The 20,217-nt window shown below is 37.5% G+C and overlaps 1 protein-coding gene across 2 annotated transcripts in view; it reads right to left on the bottom strand.

Annotated features, from left to right (window-relative positions):
- Window positions 1–1,779: 1,779 nt before the first annotated feature.
- RP1 (RP1 axonemal microtubule associated) overlaps window positions 1,780–20,217 on the bottom strand; it is a 210,839-nt gene continuing 192,401 nt past the window's right edge. For both annotated transcript variants that reach the window (XM_070747755.1, XM_070747756.1), the window contains 7 exons: window positions 16,709–16,866; window positions 15,912–15,987; window positions 11,977–12,055; window positions 9,919–10,162; window positions 4,960–5,038; window positions 2,621–2,696; window positions 1,780–2,039 (listed from right to left, as the gene is read on the bottom strand). In XM_070747755.1, coding sequence (XP_070603856.1) covers window positions 1,985–2,039; window positions 2,621–2,696; window positions 4,960–5,038; window positions 9,919–10,162; window positions 11,977–12,055; window positions 15,912–15,987; window positions 16,709–16,866 — 767 coding nt within the window. In that variant the 3' untranslated portion in view covers window positions 1,780–1,984. The remainder of the gene's footprint in view (window positions 2,040–2,620; window positions 2,697–4,959; window positions 5,039–9,918; window positions 10,163–11,976; window positions 12,056–15,911; window positions 15,988–16,708; window positions 16,867–20,217) is intronic.

Here is a 20,217-nt window from a genome sequence, read left to right as displayed (position 1 = left end):
GTCTCATTTTAAATAGTGTAAAATAGGACGAAAGAACTAAATAAACTGCTAAAAGATGTTACTGAGTATTATTGAGGTAAATGAAGTAAGACCGTGTTATTTACACTGAGGGGTGTGCAGGACGGGGTGGAACGCAGTTCCACCGGCGGAAATGAAGATGCATGCGCAGCTCCAGATGATCGTCGGCTGTCATTTCCTGGATTACTGGTCTCGGCTTAGCTCTCCTTTTCCCCCCTGATGCTGCGTCTACAACTGCGCTCCTTGCTATTTTCCTCTTTCCTCATTCCTGGCCTGGGACACCCCTGCGAGCAACACTGGTAAGGTTGTAAGTCTAGGACTTAACAGTTCACTTGAACGATGATGAACGTTCAAGCCACTCCCACCTGATCACACGGCTGGTAAGCCACTCCTACCCATTCATGTGACCATTAAGTCACACCCACAAAATAAGCCACACCCACAGTGTGGCAGTAAAAATTTTGGCTGCCCATTACTGTTTACACTTGATATACTAGAAATGGCATTAGGGTAAGTTCATATTGCAAACGATTAATGAAAGAGATACTAGAACCTTGATGGTGAACCTATGGTTGTAGTTCCTTCTCTGGTGAACCCATGGCATGCAATGCCCTCTCTGTGAGCATGTGAGCCATCGTCCCAGTTCAGCTCTAGCACACATGCACATGCGCCTCCCACTGGTCAGCTGGTGGTCTTTCTGCTGCACATGCCTGGGGTTCAGGGGTGCATGGGGCCCCTGAGTGAATGTGCGAGGGTTTGGCACATGCAGGGGCTGCATGCACATTGCATTTTTGAAATTTACGCGCACCCGTTTTTGGCACTCGGTCCGGAAGAGCTTAGCCATCACTGCAGTAGAAGAAAAATGTAAAGTAATTCTGTATAATGAATACGGATACTGACTAAACTCATGTCTGCACTCAATGCAAGCAGAAATATATAGACTTTTAGTAAAACATTTCCTTGTTCAATCAGACAATATTAAATTGTTGTTATTTTTAACCTAGTAACATTTAATCTTATATATAAGAAACATAGAAACATAGAAGACTGACGGCAGAAAAAGACCTCATGATCCATCTAGTCTGCCCTTATACTATTTCCTGTATTTTATCTTACAATGGATATATGTTTATCCCAGGCATGTTTAAATTCAGTTACTATGGATTTACCAACCACGTCTGCTGGAAGTTTGTTCCAAGGATCTACTACTCTTTCAGTATATTATTGATTCCCATTTTGACAAAATTCTTAATTTTTAAAGTGAATATACATTAAAATAAAGCATACATTTTTATAGCTTTTTATAAAACCTATACATTTTTCTTTGATTGATTTATTATTATTTGGTTATTTGAGCTGTGTACAATGCTTCTTAGTTCCTTCTAACTATCATTATAAACTTACCATTTCCTAAAAAAGTGATATGCCATTTTCACAATTAATAAGATTATTTATAGACATAAGAAATAGTTACCCCCTTCCTTCCTTCTGATATGCATGCAATATAAGTAATTGGAATGAGAATGAGAACACACAGTTCAGTGAGTTTTCTTGGGATATGGCTTCAAAAGTATTCTTGCTTATGACATCTTGCACAGAGTTTTCCATAATCATTTTGAAAACATTTTGCCTACTACAATATAATAAAAGATTTCATTATGTGCTTTCTCATGACTAATATAAATTGTTTTTTCTTTTTCCTAAGTTAAAAAAAACCCTGTCAATTTTAAATGTTGTGAAAGTGTCAGTAATGCTAAGAAATACAGAACAATGAATTTCTTTTATTCTATAATTGAATAAAGATGTTTAGAATGCTTACAATCATTCTCAATGGAATTATTAAAACGTGATAAATTGTTTTGATATTGCTTCATGATAATTATAGTCCTTTCATAATTAGGATATACAAATAAATTGAATCAGCTTGAAGTGAAGGAGGAAGCACATTCAAATACATTTCAGAAAATTATATGTAAAGCTGCACTACTGTTTGTCCATCATTTTCGTCTTTAGCCAGCCATCTGATAAAGAAAAAATATATATTATTGAAAGAGAAGGTACATTTGATCAGACTTTCCTATCCTAATTCCACTGATCATGCCAACTGGGAGCTATAGGAGTTGTAATCCAACATATCTGGAAGGCACAGTTTAGGGAAGATCCATAGGGATTTTGTGGATTTTATTTGCATTGAGTGAACATGCTGTTGGCCACTTACTAATCCTTCTGTTTCAAAGCCTGAATCAGATATACTGATTCTCAATTTCCCTTATATCTGTGATTTTCCTTCTCTTTGGAAAGCGAAAAAAATATTTCCTGGTGTGTAATATTAGCAGTGGCACTTTTATATTGCTTCACGGTGCTTTTACTCTCTGAGTTATTTACAGATTCAGCATATTTTCCTAAACAATCTGGTTCCTCATTTTACCGACCCCAGAAGGATGACTGAATCAACCTTGAGATGGCCAGGATCAAACTCCAGGCTGCGAGCAGAATTAGTTTGCAATGTTGCATTCTAACCACTGTGCTACCAGCCATATTGGTTAGTTAATATTTCTGTTGGATGTTGTAAAAATAAAAATTTAAACAAAGCAAAACATACCTGTTGCAATTAAAGCTGTAGAGTTCATTTGTAGACATATCTGTAATTTCTACCTTTTCAAGAAACCAGCCACTTGCTGTAAAAAAAGAGAGAGAATAAAGATCTGATTGGCCTAAATCAGGCCATTTTCAAATAAGGGCTGCAGCTACTTTTCATGCAAACAAAAAGTTACCCAAATCATTTCAGAAACAGGATCAGGTGTCTAATTGAGTAAGGGGTGGCTATCACATGCTGAACTCTGTCAGCAAGGCTGTCTAGACTCAGTTTCCAAATGTCAATCAAGTCAACTAAACAGTGACAAGAGATTATTTTTTACCCACCTAATGACAAAATATGAGAGGTGACTTTTCTACTCTCTACAGTATCATTAAGCAGAATTATCCGGTGAGATAAATTCAGCTAAGTGACAAAAGCTGGCAGGAAGTCAACCACCAGGAAATCACAATTCACGGTCATGTGAGCTACTTGTTAAAAACCTGCACTGTCTTTGTTTAATGACAATTGGGCCTGCTGGAGCTGCCATTGCTAAATACAATGGTCACATTTTGTTAAATATTATTTTTTTAAGGATTTCAAATATAAATATTAAATAATGCAAATCAAGGATAAATCCAGAGTTGCCTTGTGGTAAGATGGACAGCTAATACATTTTACAAATAAATAAATAATATAAAAGGTAAAGAAGAAGAATAAAAAGTGCCCACCTGTAAGGCTTATGGGCAGGGGGTTACCTTCTCGTGAGGCTGTTAGCCCCTAACCTTGAGAAACACCATGGAATTTCCAAACATGCCAGTGGGGGCCAGAGAAAGGGGAGGGTGCCTGGACCACCAAGGCCCACAGCCTTCCTCGCCAAGCACTGCACTGGTGGCTCCGCCCTGTCCAGCTCCACTTACCACTTACCACAAATTTCTTAGGACACAGGTGGAGCGAGGGGCAGTCAGGAGCCCATGTAGTACAAGCCAACACTCAGCTTACCTCTGAAACCCCCACCTGCTGGCTCAAAAAAAAAAAGGGATACTTGAATGGGGCTGGGAGAGGGGCGGACAACACAGCTGCTGGGAGTTTTTTTTATGGGGGCTGCTGTTTAGTGTGATGACTGCATCCTTCCCCCTGTCCCTCCTTCATGGGCAGTATCTCAACCTTGCAGCCACCGCACAAGCCACAGGTGTTCCATCAGGCCACTGGATATGAATGTAGTGTTGCTTTGGGCCACTGGAGACAAGCAGAGCCACAGACCAGTTTTGCATAGAAGATAGAATAGCGCCATAGCAGATGTCCATGCCTGTTTCTTGCCAGCCAGCCAGGAGGAAGGGGGGGTGGAAGGGAGTGTGGGAGGGAACGGCTGGGTCTTCCTGATCTTTTCTGGGTATTCTGTCCCCTCCTGCTCCCCCCAATCACTTCCAAAAGTCACAAGAGGCATTTCAGGCAAAGGTATTGTGGAGAATTTTTGCCTCAGAAGGCAAGCAGGCATGAGGGACCACTGGGAAGACTGCATGGAAGGTTAGGGGTGAGCGTCCGAGAGTCAGTTTGGATGTGTGGTCAGCCAGCTGTCACTACTGGTTCGAGAAACCAGGTGACATGTCCGCTACCAGTACTCCTGACCCCTGCACTCAATCAAATAGCTATGAATCAATGTGTCCAGAAATTAGTCTTAAGATAGTTTGCACTTATAAAATCAGATTTTATAGAGGCTACAGAGGAACGAAGTTTAGTAGACAAAATAGACTAAGGGTGATCTGCAAATGGATAAAAAAAGGCCAGACTATAAGACATATGGAAAAAGATGCCACAATGGATTTACAAACAAAACTGGATAATATCTTAATAATTAAATAAGACATACAAATAATAAATCATACAAAGTCTTCGGAGAAAGGTGGCACACAAATCTAATAAATTATTATTATTATTATTATTATTATTACTATTATTATTATTATTATTATTATTATTATTATTATATCAGAAGAATGACTTGGAAAGCTTTTTTATCTTGGATGTACAAAAAAGATGTTAAATTAGTGAAGAAGTTCCTAAGAGGAGACAAAGAGAAAATGGTAAGAAATCAGCTTGTGGGACATTATTTAGGATTAAAGACCAAGCTCTCTAAAAGTACCCTCCCCCCCAAAAAAGTAGATTTATTAGATAAATCATAAAATTGAAGTGGATTTATTTAATATATGTGGCATGGTTTCTCATCATATTCTTTTTACTTTTACCCACATTGCTTAACAACAGAGTCCAGTCCCAAAAAAACCCCTCTTAAGTGAAGGCTACCTATATAGATCTTTTAGCACCTATGAAACACAATTTAGTCAAGTAATGCAAATACAACTTACCAAACCCTTTCCCATCATGCCCGATTTCAATCTTCTGCAGCCTTCCAATATTCTTTGTCTTAATTTTGAATGTGTCAGACTTTAAAATGAATAATAGAATTAATTTTTCAATTATAATAGGTCAAACCTTAGAAAATGCTATGTTTACTTGGTGCGAATACTTCCCTAAATATAGTTCAGCTGCATCCTTTGCAGAAAAATATATGCCACAGTCATTGCATATGAAGTTCTATGTCCCTCTGCCAGGAACAAGCAACTGAAACCAGAAGTGCCAAGTAGCCTGGAGATTTTTCCAATATCTATACATCTGCCAACTTCTTGGTTTCTCTCAAGTTTTTCAATCAAGCACTAGTCTAAATTAAAGCAAGGTCAAGGATATATAACAGGGGTCTCCAAACTCAGTCACTTTAAGACTTGTGGGCTTCAACTCACAGAATTATGGGACTTGAAGTATACAAGTATTAAAGTGGCTGAGTTTGGAGACCCTTGAGATATATATATATATATATATATATTACAAGGCAAAGGTTGCAGGTTCAAGTCCCAGTGGGTATGGCTAGCTGATGAGGCCAAAATAAGGCCAAAATAGATCTATCCTAGTCTCCCTTAATTTTCAAATTCAGCTTAAACATGTGACATATATATATATATATATATATATATATATATATATATATATATATATATATATATATATATATATATGTAGATTGTTCTGAGTTCGGGTTTTGCCCTGTGTAATGTTTTGCATGTCTATGCGACGTTTCGGTGAAATCACATTCACCATCATCAGGCTGGAGTTCCAATCTTTGTGTTTTTGCAAATGAATATTAGCAACTGACATTTCTTCTTAGCATGTAGTGTGGGGGTGGAGATTTGCTTTGAATGTAGCAAATAGATTGGGTGACTATGCTTCCGTGATCTGATTGGTTGGTGTAATCATGGTTATAGAAGGAATGGCATGAAGATTATGAAGTGTTTTGTTTAAGTCTGATTTCCAAATATAAAATTCTAAAATCATAATAATTAAAGGATTGACATATTGATTATAATGAAGTGTTTATTTTGTTTAAGGCTGGTTTCCAAATCTCTGGCAGGCGCGAGGTATCATCCCTTTTATTTAAACAAAAGGACCTCTTTTCAATTTCAATAGCTTCTAGAGAGATTCTTTTATATAAATTCTCTGTTTTGTGGAGTAATTTAGTTTTTTCAAAGTCAATTTCGTGCCCTGTTTTTTTAATGTGCTGGACAAGGGAGGAGGTCTTCTCCTGTTTCTTGACTGCATTCATATGTTCTGCCATGCGCTGGCTCACTCTTCGGTTAGTTTGTCCAATGTATGTGGCTGCACATGTTTTGCAAGGGATTTCATAGATACCTTGGTATTCTAATTGGATTTTATCTTTGGGGCTCCTTAGGATATTAGATATTTTTTGGTTAGTGCAAAATGAGGTTTTGATGTTATGTTTTTGTAGAATTTTACTAATTTTATCCGTGGTGCCTTTGATGTAAGGAAGGATGGTGGTGCCATTGTCCTGTTCTTGATCTTGTTTTTTGGGGGGTGTCTCTTTATTGATTAGGTTTGTTATTGTTTTCTCTTTGAATCCATTAGAAATTAGTACATCTTTGAGTTTGTTCAATTCAGTTTTTAAGTGCTCATGGTCAGCTAAGCGTTTGGTTCTGGTGATGAGAGTTTTGGCCACTGAGGTGATTTGTGCGGGGTGGTGGTGTGAGTGTGCATTTAGATAACGGTTGGTATGGGTTTTCTTTTGGTAGATAGTATGTCCTAGGCTGCCATTGGGTTTTTTATAGACCAGTACATCTAGAAAGGGAAGTTGATCATTGATTTCTGTTTCCATAGTAAACTGTATTTTGGGGTGTAGGCTGTTGAGATGAGTGAGGAAATTGTCTAGTTTTTCTTTACCATGTGGCCAAATTACAAAGGTATCATCAACATATCTCAGCCAAAGTTTGGGTTTGTATTTGGCTTGCTCTAAAGCATTATTTTCGAAATATTCCATATAGAGGTTGGCTATGACAGGTGATAGAGGTGATCCCATGGGGGCTCCCTCTATTTGTTTATATCTTTGTTCATTATAGATGAAGTATGTATTGGTCAGGCAGTGGTTGGTAAGGTCTAGGATATATTTGGGGGGTTTATATATATTAAGACTGAAGATATCAGCAAGAACAGTATTTTTGTCAAAATGTTATTTGCACTGAGTGCAGATGTCCACAGTATATACAGGAACCCACAAATACATAGCACCTCTTGAGAACCCCTTAAACCAAAGGTGATTTCTGGAGTTTTCAATCAAACTAAATGCTCAATAGGTCCTGTCACATTTATTTATTTATTTATTTATTTATTAGATTTCTATGCTGCTGTTAAATTCAGATCATTTCTCAGCTGCTCCAAGAGGAATACCATATCAGGAGTGTGCCCCCCCCTCGTGAGTCAGACCCTGAATTACTTGAGTCAAGACCATGGTTGCCATAGAAGCCATGAACTCCCATGCCAACCCAGAGGATTCGCTGAGTGATGGTGTATTGAAGTCCCACAAGACTATGAGTCGGGGGAACTCCACCACTAACCCAGCCACCTCCTTGAGTAGCACAGGCAGGGCTGTTGACACACAGCTGAGAGGCAGATATGTGAGCAACAAGTCCACCTGAACCCCTAGGTCCAGCTTCACAAAGAGGGATTCACAACCTGGTATCTCTGGAGCAGAGAGCCTGCGGAGGCTGAGGGTTTTCCTGGCTATAATAGCCACTCTTCTCCCCCTTTCCTTGGGGCCGTGGCTGGTGTCACACCTGGAACCCGGCTAGGCACATTTCAGAGAGAGGAACTCATCCCTCTGGGTCCAACTAGGTCTTAGTCACATATGCCAGGTTGGCCTCCTCTTCCAAGAGTAAATCCTGGATGAGGGGACCTTTGTTTACAACCAGCCTGGCATTGAGCAGCAACAGTCTGTGCCCAGGGTCTGGTTTTCACCTATCACCAGTACTCCAGGTTGAGCTCATGGGGCCGGAGCAAATGATCACTTTTAGGCAGTGAGCTCTTGTTTCCCGAGAGTGGCATACCCCACAGCTCCCACCATATCTGCCTCTCCCCAGCAAAACCAATATATTCCAGCCCTCTGCCTCCCCCATTCCTCCCACCTCTACAGCACCAGACAGGCTGGCCCTTCCATTCACAATACTCATCCCAATCATGCTCTCCATCCATTCATTCCCAATCATCTATCTAAAAATTTAAGCACACAATTCACACACATTCAATAATTGTCCATCCTTAAAATTACTCCAACCCCCCAATAAGTTAATTAAGAACAGTAATAAAAAAAACCCATGTAAAATATAAGATCCTGGTGTGGAAGATATCTCCCCTCCCCTCTCCTGCCATGGAGTGTCCCCTCCCTTCTAATGAAGGGGTGAACAATGTTCTTAAAAGTCTCCAATTCCAAAGGATGTCCTCACTCCTATAATTAAAGAGGGACAAAGGAGGTCTCTTTATCATAAATAGTCCTGCTTAAAAAGGAAAATGTTTTTTATAGGTTGGTAGGTGGTTGATAAATAAAAGCATGAACCCAAGGTCTAGAAAAAGAGGTCGCTGACATCCTAATAAGATTCTAAGCTACTGCCGTTACAAATGTTAATAAAGATGATTTATTGCAGTGTCGTATTTCGGGTATGGGCTCTGTCTCCTGAATTTTCTTCTTGAATGTCCCCCTTCAAATTCAGATCTCTATTCAGCTTTCTCAATTATTCTGCTCCAGAAAGTTTAATATGTACCCACATCACCATCTCTTTATTCTTCCAAACTCAGAATCACATTAAACTGCAAGATGGGTAGCATGCAAATTTAATAAATAAATTGTTCTACTGTGGGTACCGTTAATTGAATCAGCTATGGAAATTGCTCAAATATGTACATGTGTAGATTATATAGATGGATTGAGAAATACCATATCTTGATACTATTACCTTGGTTGAAATACTATTCTGCATTTAAAAAAAAAAGAATTTCCATTTTTTAAAACATCCCATTTTTAAAATTTCATTTATTACATATTTGTATGACATCTACTTTAGCCTACCTTTGACAATTCAAAAATGTGGCTGGATTATCAACAAAAAATAATAAGTAGACTTATGCTAATACAATTCTTATTAATGTCCGGAAATAGTTTTAAAAAATAATGAACTTCCCACTAGTTTAGGAAAAAAACCTTGTGTTTTCCATTTGTATATGTATCATTTTAATGATATATAAATATTCCTTTGAAGGCATAAAGAGAAATCATTTGACTCTAATTATAATAAAATCTTTCAAATAGGCTACTAATTTGGTTTAAAATATATTTTTTTTCATTTCCAGTATTATTTCTGGCAAAGCTGGCATTTTTCCCCCCAAGGGGAACAACTGTTTGACCTTTACAAAACTGTTTCTTTCATGTTAAGTTAATTCTCTAAAGACAAAAATGAATTTGTTCAGGGTCAGAGTGATAAAGGAAAATTAAGTAGTTTCTGAAATCTGTTTCTCTAGCAGAATAAAACAAGTTATTTATACCTATTATGTGATAGGATACTAGGTTTACAATAAGTATACATTTAACAGCCAATGGCAATTAATCCTACCAAAGAAAAAGTTGCCATATTCATATTTGCCTTACTGACTACATTTGCAGAATACATCAAGTTGTGCTATGGTAAAGTCCAGTTTGATGTCAAAACCCATACACACACATTTACATATACATACATATAGGAATGTTTTTCTGTCGAATGGCTAACTGATAAGGCCAGAAAAAGACCGAAATAGATCTATTCTATTAATTTTCAAATTCAGCAAATATATGTGATACACACACACACACACACACACACATCTAAAACTTGTAATATTTGATGTGGCCAATTTAAATATATATATATTTTCACATGGACAATATTACTTACCTTTCCTTTTTCAAAGGGATCTCGATGATCGAGAGAGGTTTTGAGTGGAATTAAATGAGATGTATCCATGTCTCCAAATAAAATGATATGAACATTGGCGTCAGTTCCTGCCCCTCTTTTATCACCAGTGTACACTTTAACAATGTGTTCTGTCAGATTTTCTGGTCTGTTATCTTCTTTAGTAGCCAAAGAGAGAGGGATTTCTCTCCTTATTTCAGGTTTATCAATGTCCAGATGGAATGTTCTAGAATTTTTTTTTTCAAAAAAAAAAAAAAGCCATGTACAGAATTTGATATGACATTTAACAAAGAAAAACATGTAAAAATCAAGCTACAGCTTAATTTCAGGATAGGTTTTATTTTTAGGGAAACACACACACACTCACTCACTCACTCACACACACACACTCTCTCACACACACATATCTTGAAGTTACCAGGGTTAAGAAAGGTGCAAAAGACAAAACTGGATCTCAAGGAAATTTTTTTTTAATTCCTTTTTTTAAAAAAAATCCTTTCCTTGAGATCCAGTTTTGTCTTTTGCACCTTTCTTAACCCTGGTAACTTCAAGATATATGTGTGTGAGAGAGAGTGATTGCGTTTTCCTAAAAATAAGACCTGTCCTGAAAATAAGTTAGAAACATAGAAACATAGAAGACTGACGGCAGAAAAAGACCTCATGGTCCATCTAGTCTGCCCTTATACTATTTCCTGTATTTTATCTTACAGTGGATATATGTTTATCCCAGGCATGTTTAAATTCAGTTACTGTGGATTTACCAACCACGTCTGCTGGAAATTTGTTCCAAGGATCTACTACTCTTTCAGTAAAATAATATTTTCTCATGTTGCCTTTGATCTTTCCCCCAACTAAGTTGTAGCTTGATTTTTACATGTGTGCCTGATATAAATCCTACCCCCCAAATAAGCCCTAATTAATCCCCACCCATGTCTGGCTTTATAAGGTGGGACTTGTTGCACTGATGGAACAGCTCATGGCAGAACTTAGACACAAAGCCAGCAAATGCCTGTGGGCCAGTTAGTGTCTTTCAGCTCTGGGATGAAGTTCTGAAAATGCTGTCAAGAGAATGCAGGGCAATTACCAGGAATTAAAAATGACTTGAAGGCAGAGATTTTTTTAAAAATGCCCATAATATAAAGAAGAGTACAATTAATATTAATATGATGTCTCTGAATGCACTTTCTGAATGGTAACATGAAGTTCGTGACTTTTTCACTGTCTCGGGTGTGAGTTTTGACAGGGTCTCCTGGTTTTGAACTATCGTTGCCACAACTGTTAAGGATGGAATTTCTATAACATCCAACAGTGGGCAGCAGAAGAAAGAGTTAGATAGCTGCTGGAAGAAGGATAGTTTGTTTTACTCATGCTGGTGAAACTTTTCCAAAAAATCTCCCTGGCAGGTAAGCTTATCCTGCATGACACTTTTTTTCAAATCACTCTGTTTGCTGTGATTTTTTTATTGGTACCTCCTATAACACCCCCCCTCTTTTTTTGCCTTCAGTTGGACTTACCTTTTTCTCTGCTGTTCTTCCTATAACTCTTTCAGAGTACAGATTAATTTGATACGAACTGGAGCTTCAGGGGGGTTGACTAGACCTCATTTACAAGCCTTGGTTCTGAATCTTACAAGGCCAATTGTGAACAAATGCCTTTTCTATATAATTACCACTGTATCTTTTGGGACAAGCAACATCCCTTTTGGATTGCATATTTTCTCTCTCAAATGGATATATGTGCAATCTCCAGTGATCTCAGGTTTGTTTGTTTTTAAGGAATCATAGCAATACAAATTAACTTTTTTCTACGTAGTTTGCTATCTGACAAGAAGACCAAATATTTAATCTCCTTTCCCCCCTAAGGCCTATGGTATCAATAGCCAATGAGAACTTGGCATGCAAGTTAGAAAAATCCAAGGTATTCCCTCCTTTCTCCTTGGCAGTAAGTATACCATACATAATAACAAAGTAAAGTATTGATCAGCTTCCCTTTCTTAATACCCCAAATTTGCCCCTGGTGATTCATATTTTTCATACTCACTCGTTCACTTCAAATATGTACACAGGCTCTTGTTTTAAATTTTCCTTTAAGTGCAGGGCTTTGATTGCCAATTTGCAGGCTGCATTAGAAGCAATAGATAATTAAAACATTTTTTCATGCCAACACTACTATCAAATTATATTAAGTATCAGTAAATAATAGCATTACAAGTCTATCCCTACTTAACTTAACTAGTTACACTTAAATCACAAACTGGAGAGCTTTTCTATTTAATATAGCTGCAGCTATCATTATCATACCTACTGCAATTCCCATATTTCTTACAGACTTTGTTAACAATAAACTCAAAGACTCTAGACCCATCCCACATCTTAAATCAGTGTTTTTCAACCGGTGTGAGACATGGTCAGGTGTGCCGCGAGGTGGCTCCTGCAAGTGGGAGCTCCAGGGCTGAGGCTTCAGCCCTGGAGCTCCCACTTGCAGAAGCCGTCCCCTGGCTATTGCCCGCCGCCGCCACTATTGGCACTCTCCTGCGGGTGCTTTGAAAGTCTCTGAAAGTCTTTGAAAGCACCCTCCCCCGGCAAAGGTTGCTTTGAAAGTCGGCCCCCTCACGCCCATGGCTTCTCGTCCCTAATAGCGGCAGCGGGCAATAGCCGAGGGAGGGGCGGCTTCTGCAAGTGGGAGCTCCAGGGCTGAGGCTTCCGCTTGTGGCTGTCCCCACCCGCCCGATCCGTCCTTCTCTCCGGCTTTCTTGGGGCGCGGCTCCTCTCACAGCTGTGGCTGCAGCAGCGCTGGCAATCCGGCCGCTAGCTGCTCCGAGCGCTGTGGGAACGCCCACCCCCCTCACAGTCCCGTCCTGGGCTGTCAGTAAAGGGGCTGCTTCCCATCCCCCTGCCAGCTTGCTCAGAACATTCAAACTAAGGAAAACCTTCGCAGGCCTCCACAGAGAAGAAAGGAAGAGAGAGAATGAGAGAGAGAGAGAGCAACAGAGAAAGAGAGAGAGAAAGAAAGAACAAGAGAGAGAAAGCATGAGAGAGAGAGAAAGAACAAGAGAGAAAGAAAGAAAATAAGAGAGAACGAGAGAGAGAGAGAGAAGGAAAGCAAGAGAGAAAAAGAGATAGCAAGAGAGAGAGAAAGCAAGAGAGACAGATAGGGAGAGGTAAGGAGAGAGAGAAATGAGAACAAAAAGGGGAGAAAAAAGGAGAAATGAGAAAATGATTGAGGAAGAGAATGAGAGGAGAGAGAAACAAAAGAGAGAGAGAGAGGTGATTCTTGAAGCATATGGTAAAAAGCACCCAAATAATAAGAACGCCCCCCCCAGCCCACACCTGTTTTTGGAAAGAATAAAAGAGAAAAAAACCCCAGCCCTCAACTGGTTTTAGAAATGGTTCGAGTGTGTATACACACACACACATAAGGGGGGGGAGAGAGACAGGGATGGAAAAAGAGTAGAAGTAAGAGGGAGAAGGAATGAGGGGAAAAGGGAGGAAGAGAGAGAAATGAGAAACAAGAGAGAGAAAAGGGGGAAAGACAGGAGAAGTACCCAGAAATGAGACAGTGGTATAAATTTGAGGAGGGATGATTGATGATTGACTGTATTTATAAGGGGATGTTACATGGGATTGTATATATGAGGGGATTATGTATGTATGTATGTATGTATGTATGTATGTATGTATGTATGTATGTTTGTTTGTTTGTTTGTTTGTTTGTTTATTTATTAGATTTGTGTCATTTTGATTGGTGGTGTGCCCCAGGATTTTGTAAATGTAAAAAATGTGCCGCGGCTCAAAAAAGGTTGAAAATCACTGTCTTAAATGACCAAACAACACAGACCATAATGATGAGTCAGTCAAAGCCAACCTCTTTAACACCTTCTTCATCTCAGTCTTTGTTAACAACAATGGCTCATGCCCAACATTTCCTAACCGCACCACAAATAACCTCAATGATCTTACACAAATTGATTTTACAGAAGATAATGTTAGAAAGGCATTACACAACCTAAAACCATCTTTATCTATTGGACCAGATGGACTATGTGCTTCTTAAAAAAGCTCTCCTCCACCTTGGGTGAAACTCTGAGCATAATTTTTAATAAATCTTTCAGAACTAGCTCCTTACCCACACTATGGTCACTTGCCACGGTCATCCCTACCTTCAAGAAAGGAGATCCAAGCAACGTTGAAAATTACAGACCTATCTCTTTGTGTTGTGTCACCTGCAAAGTTAGGGAATCAATCATAAACCAATCCATTACACTCCACCTTGAAGCTAATAACCTACTTTCCAATAAATAATTTGGTTTCAGAAAAAAATTATCCTGTAATCTACAACTCTTACACTGTAAAAACATTTGGACCACTCAATTTGACAAAGGTAATCCAATTGATGCAATCTATATCGACTTTTGCAAAGCCTTTGACTCAGCTGTCCATGACAAACTTCTTCTGAAACTCAAATCCTACTGGTTAACAGCATTCCTATCTAACAGACAACAAGTGATCAAAATAGGAAGTGCCATTTCTCTTCCTGCTCCTGTTAACAGTGGTGTCCCTTAAGGTAGTGTTTTAGGACCCACACTATTCATACTATACATAAACGATCTTTGCGATTGCATCACTAGCAATTGCGTTCTCTTTGCAGATTATGTCAAACTATTTAATACCACCAACAATACTGCTACCCTTCAAAAAGATCTTGCCCATGTAGCAGAATGGTCTAAAACCTGACAACTTCAAATCTCCACCACTAAATGCTCTGTCTTACACATTGGTAAAAGGAATTAGAATACGAAATATAAACTTGAATGAACTGAACTTATTGATAACCCTCAATCTGTCAAAGACCTTGGAGTACTCATATCCAATGACCTAAGTCCTAGAGCCCACTGCAACAACATTGCCAAAAAGGCTTTAAGAGTTGTTAACCGAATCCTTCGCAGCTTCTTCTCTGGTAATTTTGAACTGCTAACAAGAGCTTAAAAAACATTTGTCAGACCGATCCTAGAATACAGCTCACCTGTATGGAACCCACATTGTATATCTGACATCAACAAAATTGAGAGAGTCCAGAACTATTTCACAACAAGAATCCTTCACTCCTCTTCTCGCAACAAAATACCTTACTCCGCCAGACTTGAAATTCTTGGTTTAGACAACTTACAACTCCATCGTCTCCGTTCCGACTTAATTATAGTTCATAAAATCATATACCAAAATGTCCTACCTGTTAATGACTACTTCACCTTCAACCGCAACAACACACGAGCATGAAATCGATTTAAACTAAATGTCAACCGCTCCAAACTTGACTGCAAAAAAGATGACTTCAGCAACAGAGTAATCAATGCCTGGAATGCACTACCGGATTCTGTGGTTTCTACTCCTAACCCCAAAACCTTTAACCTTAGATTATCTACAGTCAACGTCTCCCCGTTTCTAAGAGGTCTGTAAGGGGCGTGCATAAGTGCACCACTGTGCCTACCATCTCTGTCCTATTGTTTTCTTTTGTTACTTTTTATCATTACTTATCTAATGTTTTATTTGTACAAATTACCACCCTATAATTGTTTGACAAAATAAATAAATAGAAGGAGAGGTCTTTACGATTTATTTTCAAATAAATGTCATTTAAAAATTTACATTTCCTCTAAGTTCAGTGACAGAACATGGAGTCTCCATTTCCAGAATGTTTACGACTCAATTCCTGGCATTTCTAAATTAAGCTGGGGAACTGTTTGAAACTGTTAAAAAATGCTGTCTGTCACCATGAATTATATTGTTCTAGATGGAACAATGATCTTACTCAGCATAATACTATTTCCTATTTTTAAACCATTTAATGAAACCTCAAAAAGGTTATGTTAGGTTATATAGTATACTATTGTACTATATACCATTGATTTTACATATGCAGCATCAATGTAAACTGCAAGGTTCTCTTATCAATATTTTCACAGTGAAAAAACTTACACAATGTACTTCCAACGAGAAGGACAATTTTCTGCAATTTCCCCAAATCCACAGCATCTATGTGACCTGTAAATGACTAAACATATCAGGAGATATTTCAATAAGACAGAAATTTGTGATATATTCAATATGTGTGTATGTGTATAATCCTCTTGTATCTTTCCATCTATCATCCGTCTATCCATCCATCCATCCATCCATCCATCCATCCATCCATCCATCCATCCATCCATCCATCCATCTATCTATCTATCTATCTATCTATCTATCTATCTATCTCCAATTTGGTGAAGTGGCTAAAAATTCTAGTTCTAGCTTGCCAAGAAAACTACAGGAAGTACTGCAGGCAGTCACTAGGAGTCAACATTGAGCTGGAATCTAATCTAATCTAATCTAATCTAATCTAATTTAATCTAGTCTACTCTACTCTACTCTACTCTACTCTACTCTGCTCCGCTCCGCTCCAATCCAATCCAATCCAATCCAATCCAAAAATATACTGCTCCAAAAATAAAGGGAACACTCAAATAACACATCATAGATCTGAATGAATGAAATATTCTCATTGAATACTTTGCTCTGTACAATGTTGAATGTGCACAACAGCATGTGAAATTGATTGTCAATCAGTGTTGCTTCTTAAGTGGACAGTTTGATTTCACAGAAGTTTGATTTACTTGAAGTTATATTCTTCTTTTTAAGTGTTCCCTTTATTTTTTGAGCAGTATACGATGCACATTTGGAACTAAATATATTTTTATTCTGAATTTTCAAATAAAAGTAAAAAACTGAATTACCTCCCCAGTTTCTCCTTTCTCAATTGTAGATGATGGTGACAACAAAAGTCTTCGGTCTTCAGTATCTCCATTGGTTCCATATACAGATAGAGAGATAGGAACCATGCTTATTTTGCTCACAATATCACTGCAGAATATTTTTATATCATATGTAATCACTGTAAAATAAAAACAAATGTCAAATCTGATGTAACAAATGGCATCATTATTCCATAATTCGTTACTTTAATAATCTTTCCTGCTATCTGCAGTAGTTACATGATGCAATATTTTCTCTGCATGAATTCATCATTAGTTAAGCAAATGATATAACTAAAAACACATACTGTATATTTTTATATTCCCAAGGTGCTTTCGCTCCTTTCTCTCCCCTTGGCACTGATGAAAGCATTGGTTAAAGCAGATACTTCAGTCTATTTGCTCCAGTAATCCATCTAGGTATCTCATTTTGTCATCCATAGAGCCAAATATTGAACCAATTCCACAATCAAAGAATTTTGTATTCCAAACCTGAAGCACACTTTATTCAGTACATGAAAATTGCAATTATGCAAAATGATCACTGTAAAATTTTGGAGGAATCGAAACATTGAGTAAAAAAATAATTTTAGGGTAAGTTTGGGGAGTAAGTAGTATGTCAAATGAACAATTCAGATAGAATAATCAATGCTTTAATCAATGCTTTAATAGATTGGCATCAGGTTTCAAGTCCTGAGGAACCAAATATAGGCAGGGCTCAGAGAAATCACATTCCATTTTCCCTGTGACATCCTATTTTTGAAGGTGGAGTGAGATTCAAAGGTTGCTTGAGCCACTCCTTTTTAGCATGGTAAAACTGGATATTTTTACTATACTTCATAGGTCCAGCAATCTCACTATCCTAGTTATTCTTCTTTGGAGAAGCCTTCTTTGTACCTTTCTTAAAACCTTTCTTAAAATATGACAATCAAAACTGGGCTCAATGCTCTGTGCAGTTAACCAATTACTCCTCGTAATCTGATTTCTACCTTTCTGATAATGTAATTTGAAAGTGCATTTTTTGTAGCAACCACATTATTCTACTAATCAGTTCAAATATTTGTGGGAGGATATGGTATCTGACTAGCAGAGGTTGACCAATTGGAGCAGGAAAGAATTCCTGTAGTGATAGTCTTCCACTTACCACCACAATTGATTCCGAAATTTATGTTGCTAAGTGAAAGATTTGTTAAATGTGTTCGTCCCATTTTATGACTTTTCTTGCCACCATTATTCAGTGAACATTGCAGTTGTCAAGTTGGTAACATGGTTGTTAAGTGAATCTGGCTTCCCTGTTGACTTTGCTTGTCAGAAAGTCACAAGCCATGGGACACTGCAACCATCATAAATATGAATTTGCCTCTGATCTAATTTTGATCATGTGACCATGGGACTGCTGCAATGGTCATAAGTGTGAAAATCATTGTAAATCACTTTTTTCTGTGTCATTGTAACTTTGAAAAGTCACTAAGTGAACTGTTGTAAATCAAGGACTATCTGTAATCTAAATCCATCCAAGAAGACCCTACCATTTGCATACCATAGCCAAGAATGTAGAATGACCAGAGAATTTCCTCCTTGTGATTATGGCTACAAGATCATATGCTGCAACGTCCTGCCTGTCAGCGACTACTTCAGCTTCAACCACAACAACACAAGAGCACACAACAGATTTAAACTTAATATTAACTGCTCCAAACTTGACTGTAAAAAAATATGACTTCAGTAACCGAGTTGTCGAAGCGTGGAACTCATTACCGAACTCCATAGTGTCATCCCCAAACCCCCAACACTTTACCCTTAGATTATCTACGTTTGACCTATCCAGATTCCTAAGAGCTCAGTAAGGGGCGAGTACAAGTGCACTAGAGTGCCTTCCGTCCCCTGTCCTATTACTCTCCTATATCTCCTATACCTTTCTTCTATTCCTATATCTCTTCTTCTATTCTTTCATTGATATGTTCTATTACTATATCTTCTTTTCTATTATTTCTTAGATATATTTTACTATGAGTATCTCCTCTATAATCTTCATCATGTATTTTACTATGTGTATATAGATATGTACCCACTAAAACCCTCATTGTGTATTGGACAAAATAAATAAATAAAATAAATATCTGGGAAAGGAAATAGGTTTGAAATGCTCTGCCAGGTAAGCAGACCTTAATCATAAAAGGTTTTATATATATCTTTAGTAAAATCATGAAAAACAGGCCATAGACAACTAATAAAGCTCCTGGAGCATAGGAATAAGAGAACACTGGAAACCTTTGGAACAATTGTGTTATCATGTTCTGCACTACCTACAGAATAGGGAGTCCTCAGCTTACAACTATTTGTTTATTGACTGTTTGAAGTTAAAATGTCACTGGAAAAAAAGGATTTATAACTAGGACTCACACTTATACAACCATCACAACACTGCCACATTCACATGTTATAAATTCAGATGCCTGGCAACTGAATACGCTCCGAGTCCTCGGAGAGGGGCAGCATACAAATCTAATAAATAATAATAATAATAATAATAATAATAATAATAATAATAATAATAATTATTATTATTATTATTATTATTATTATTATTATTATTATTATTATTATTATTATTATTATTATTATTATTATTATGCATGTATTTATGACAGTTGTAGCATCCCAGGGTTGTGTGATTGCCATTTGTGACCTTCCCATCAGCTTCTGACTAACAAAGTCAATGGAGGAAGTTGTATTTGCTTAATGGATCTGGACACAGTCATGGGATTGGTTAGTGCCATGAGAGCCCTCCCTTTGCCTTAATCAACTAATTTTGAAGTGTTGAAGTGTTTAATTATTCCTTCTTCCTAATTTTTTTTATTTATATAATTTTTATATTTTTTAAATTTTTATTTCATCTTTAAATTTTTATTTTTATAATTTTTATTTTTTTTAATTTAACACTTTTTATTATTTTTTAAAATATACTTTTATTTTTTAAAATTTAAAATTGTTCTTTTATAATTTTTTATTTTATTTTTTTATAATTTTTAAATATTAACTTTAACTTCTAAATTGTTACATTTTGATGTTTTATTGTACATTGTCCAGAGTCCCTCTTTAGGAGTAATGGCTGCATGATTCATTTAACAACTGCAGCAATTTGATTAACAACTATGACAAAAAGATCATAAAATCAGACAATAGCCACCTTGCTTAGCAATGGAAATTCTGGTCCCAATTATAATTGTAAGTCGAGGACTGCCTGTAGCTGGATTTACTTCAATGAAGGACAACATAAGCTTGAGTTTAAACCCAGTGGTGAAATCCTTTTTTTTTTAAACTACAAGTTCTGTGGGTGTGGTTCTTTAGGTGTGGTGTGGTATGGCTTGGTAGCCGTGGCAGGAGAAGAATACTGCAAAATCCCCACTCTTCCCCACTACTGGGGGAAGGATTTGCAAAATCTCCATTCCCACCCCCTTCTGGGACCATACAGAGGCGGGATTTGCCAA

This window comes from Erythrolamprus reginae, chromosome 3 (genome assembly GCF_031021105.1).
Source record: "Erythrolamprus reginae isolate rEryReg1 chromosome 3, rEryReg1.hap1, whole genome shotgun sequence".
NCBI lineage: Eukaryota > Metazoa > Chordata > Lepidosauria > Squamata > Dipsadidae > Erythrolamprus > Erythrolamprus reginae.
Note: the sequence above shows the minus strand (reverse complement) of the source record. Positions and strands in the feature narration are given on the sequence as shown.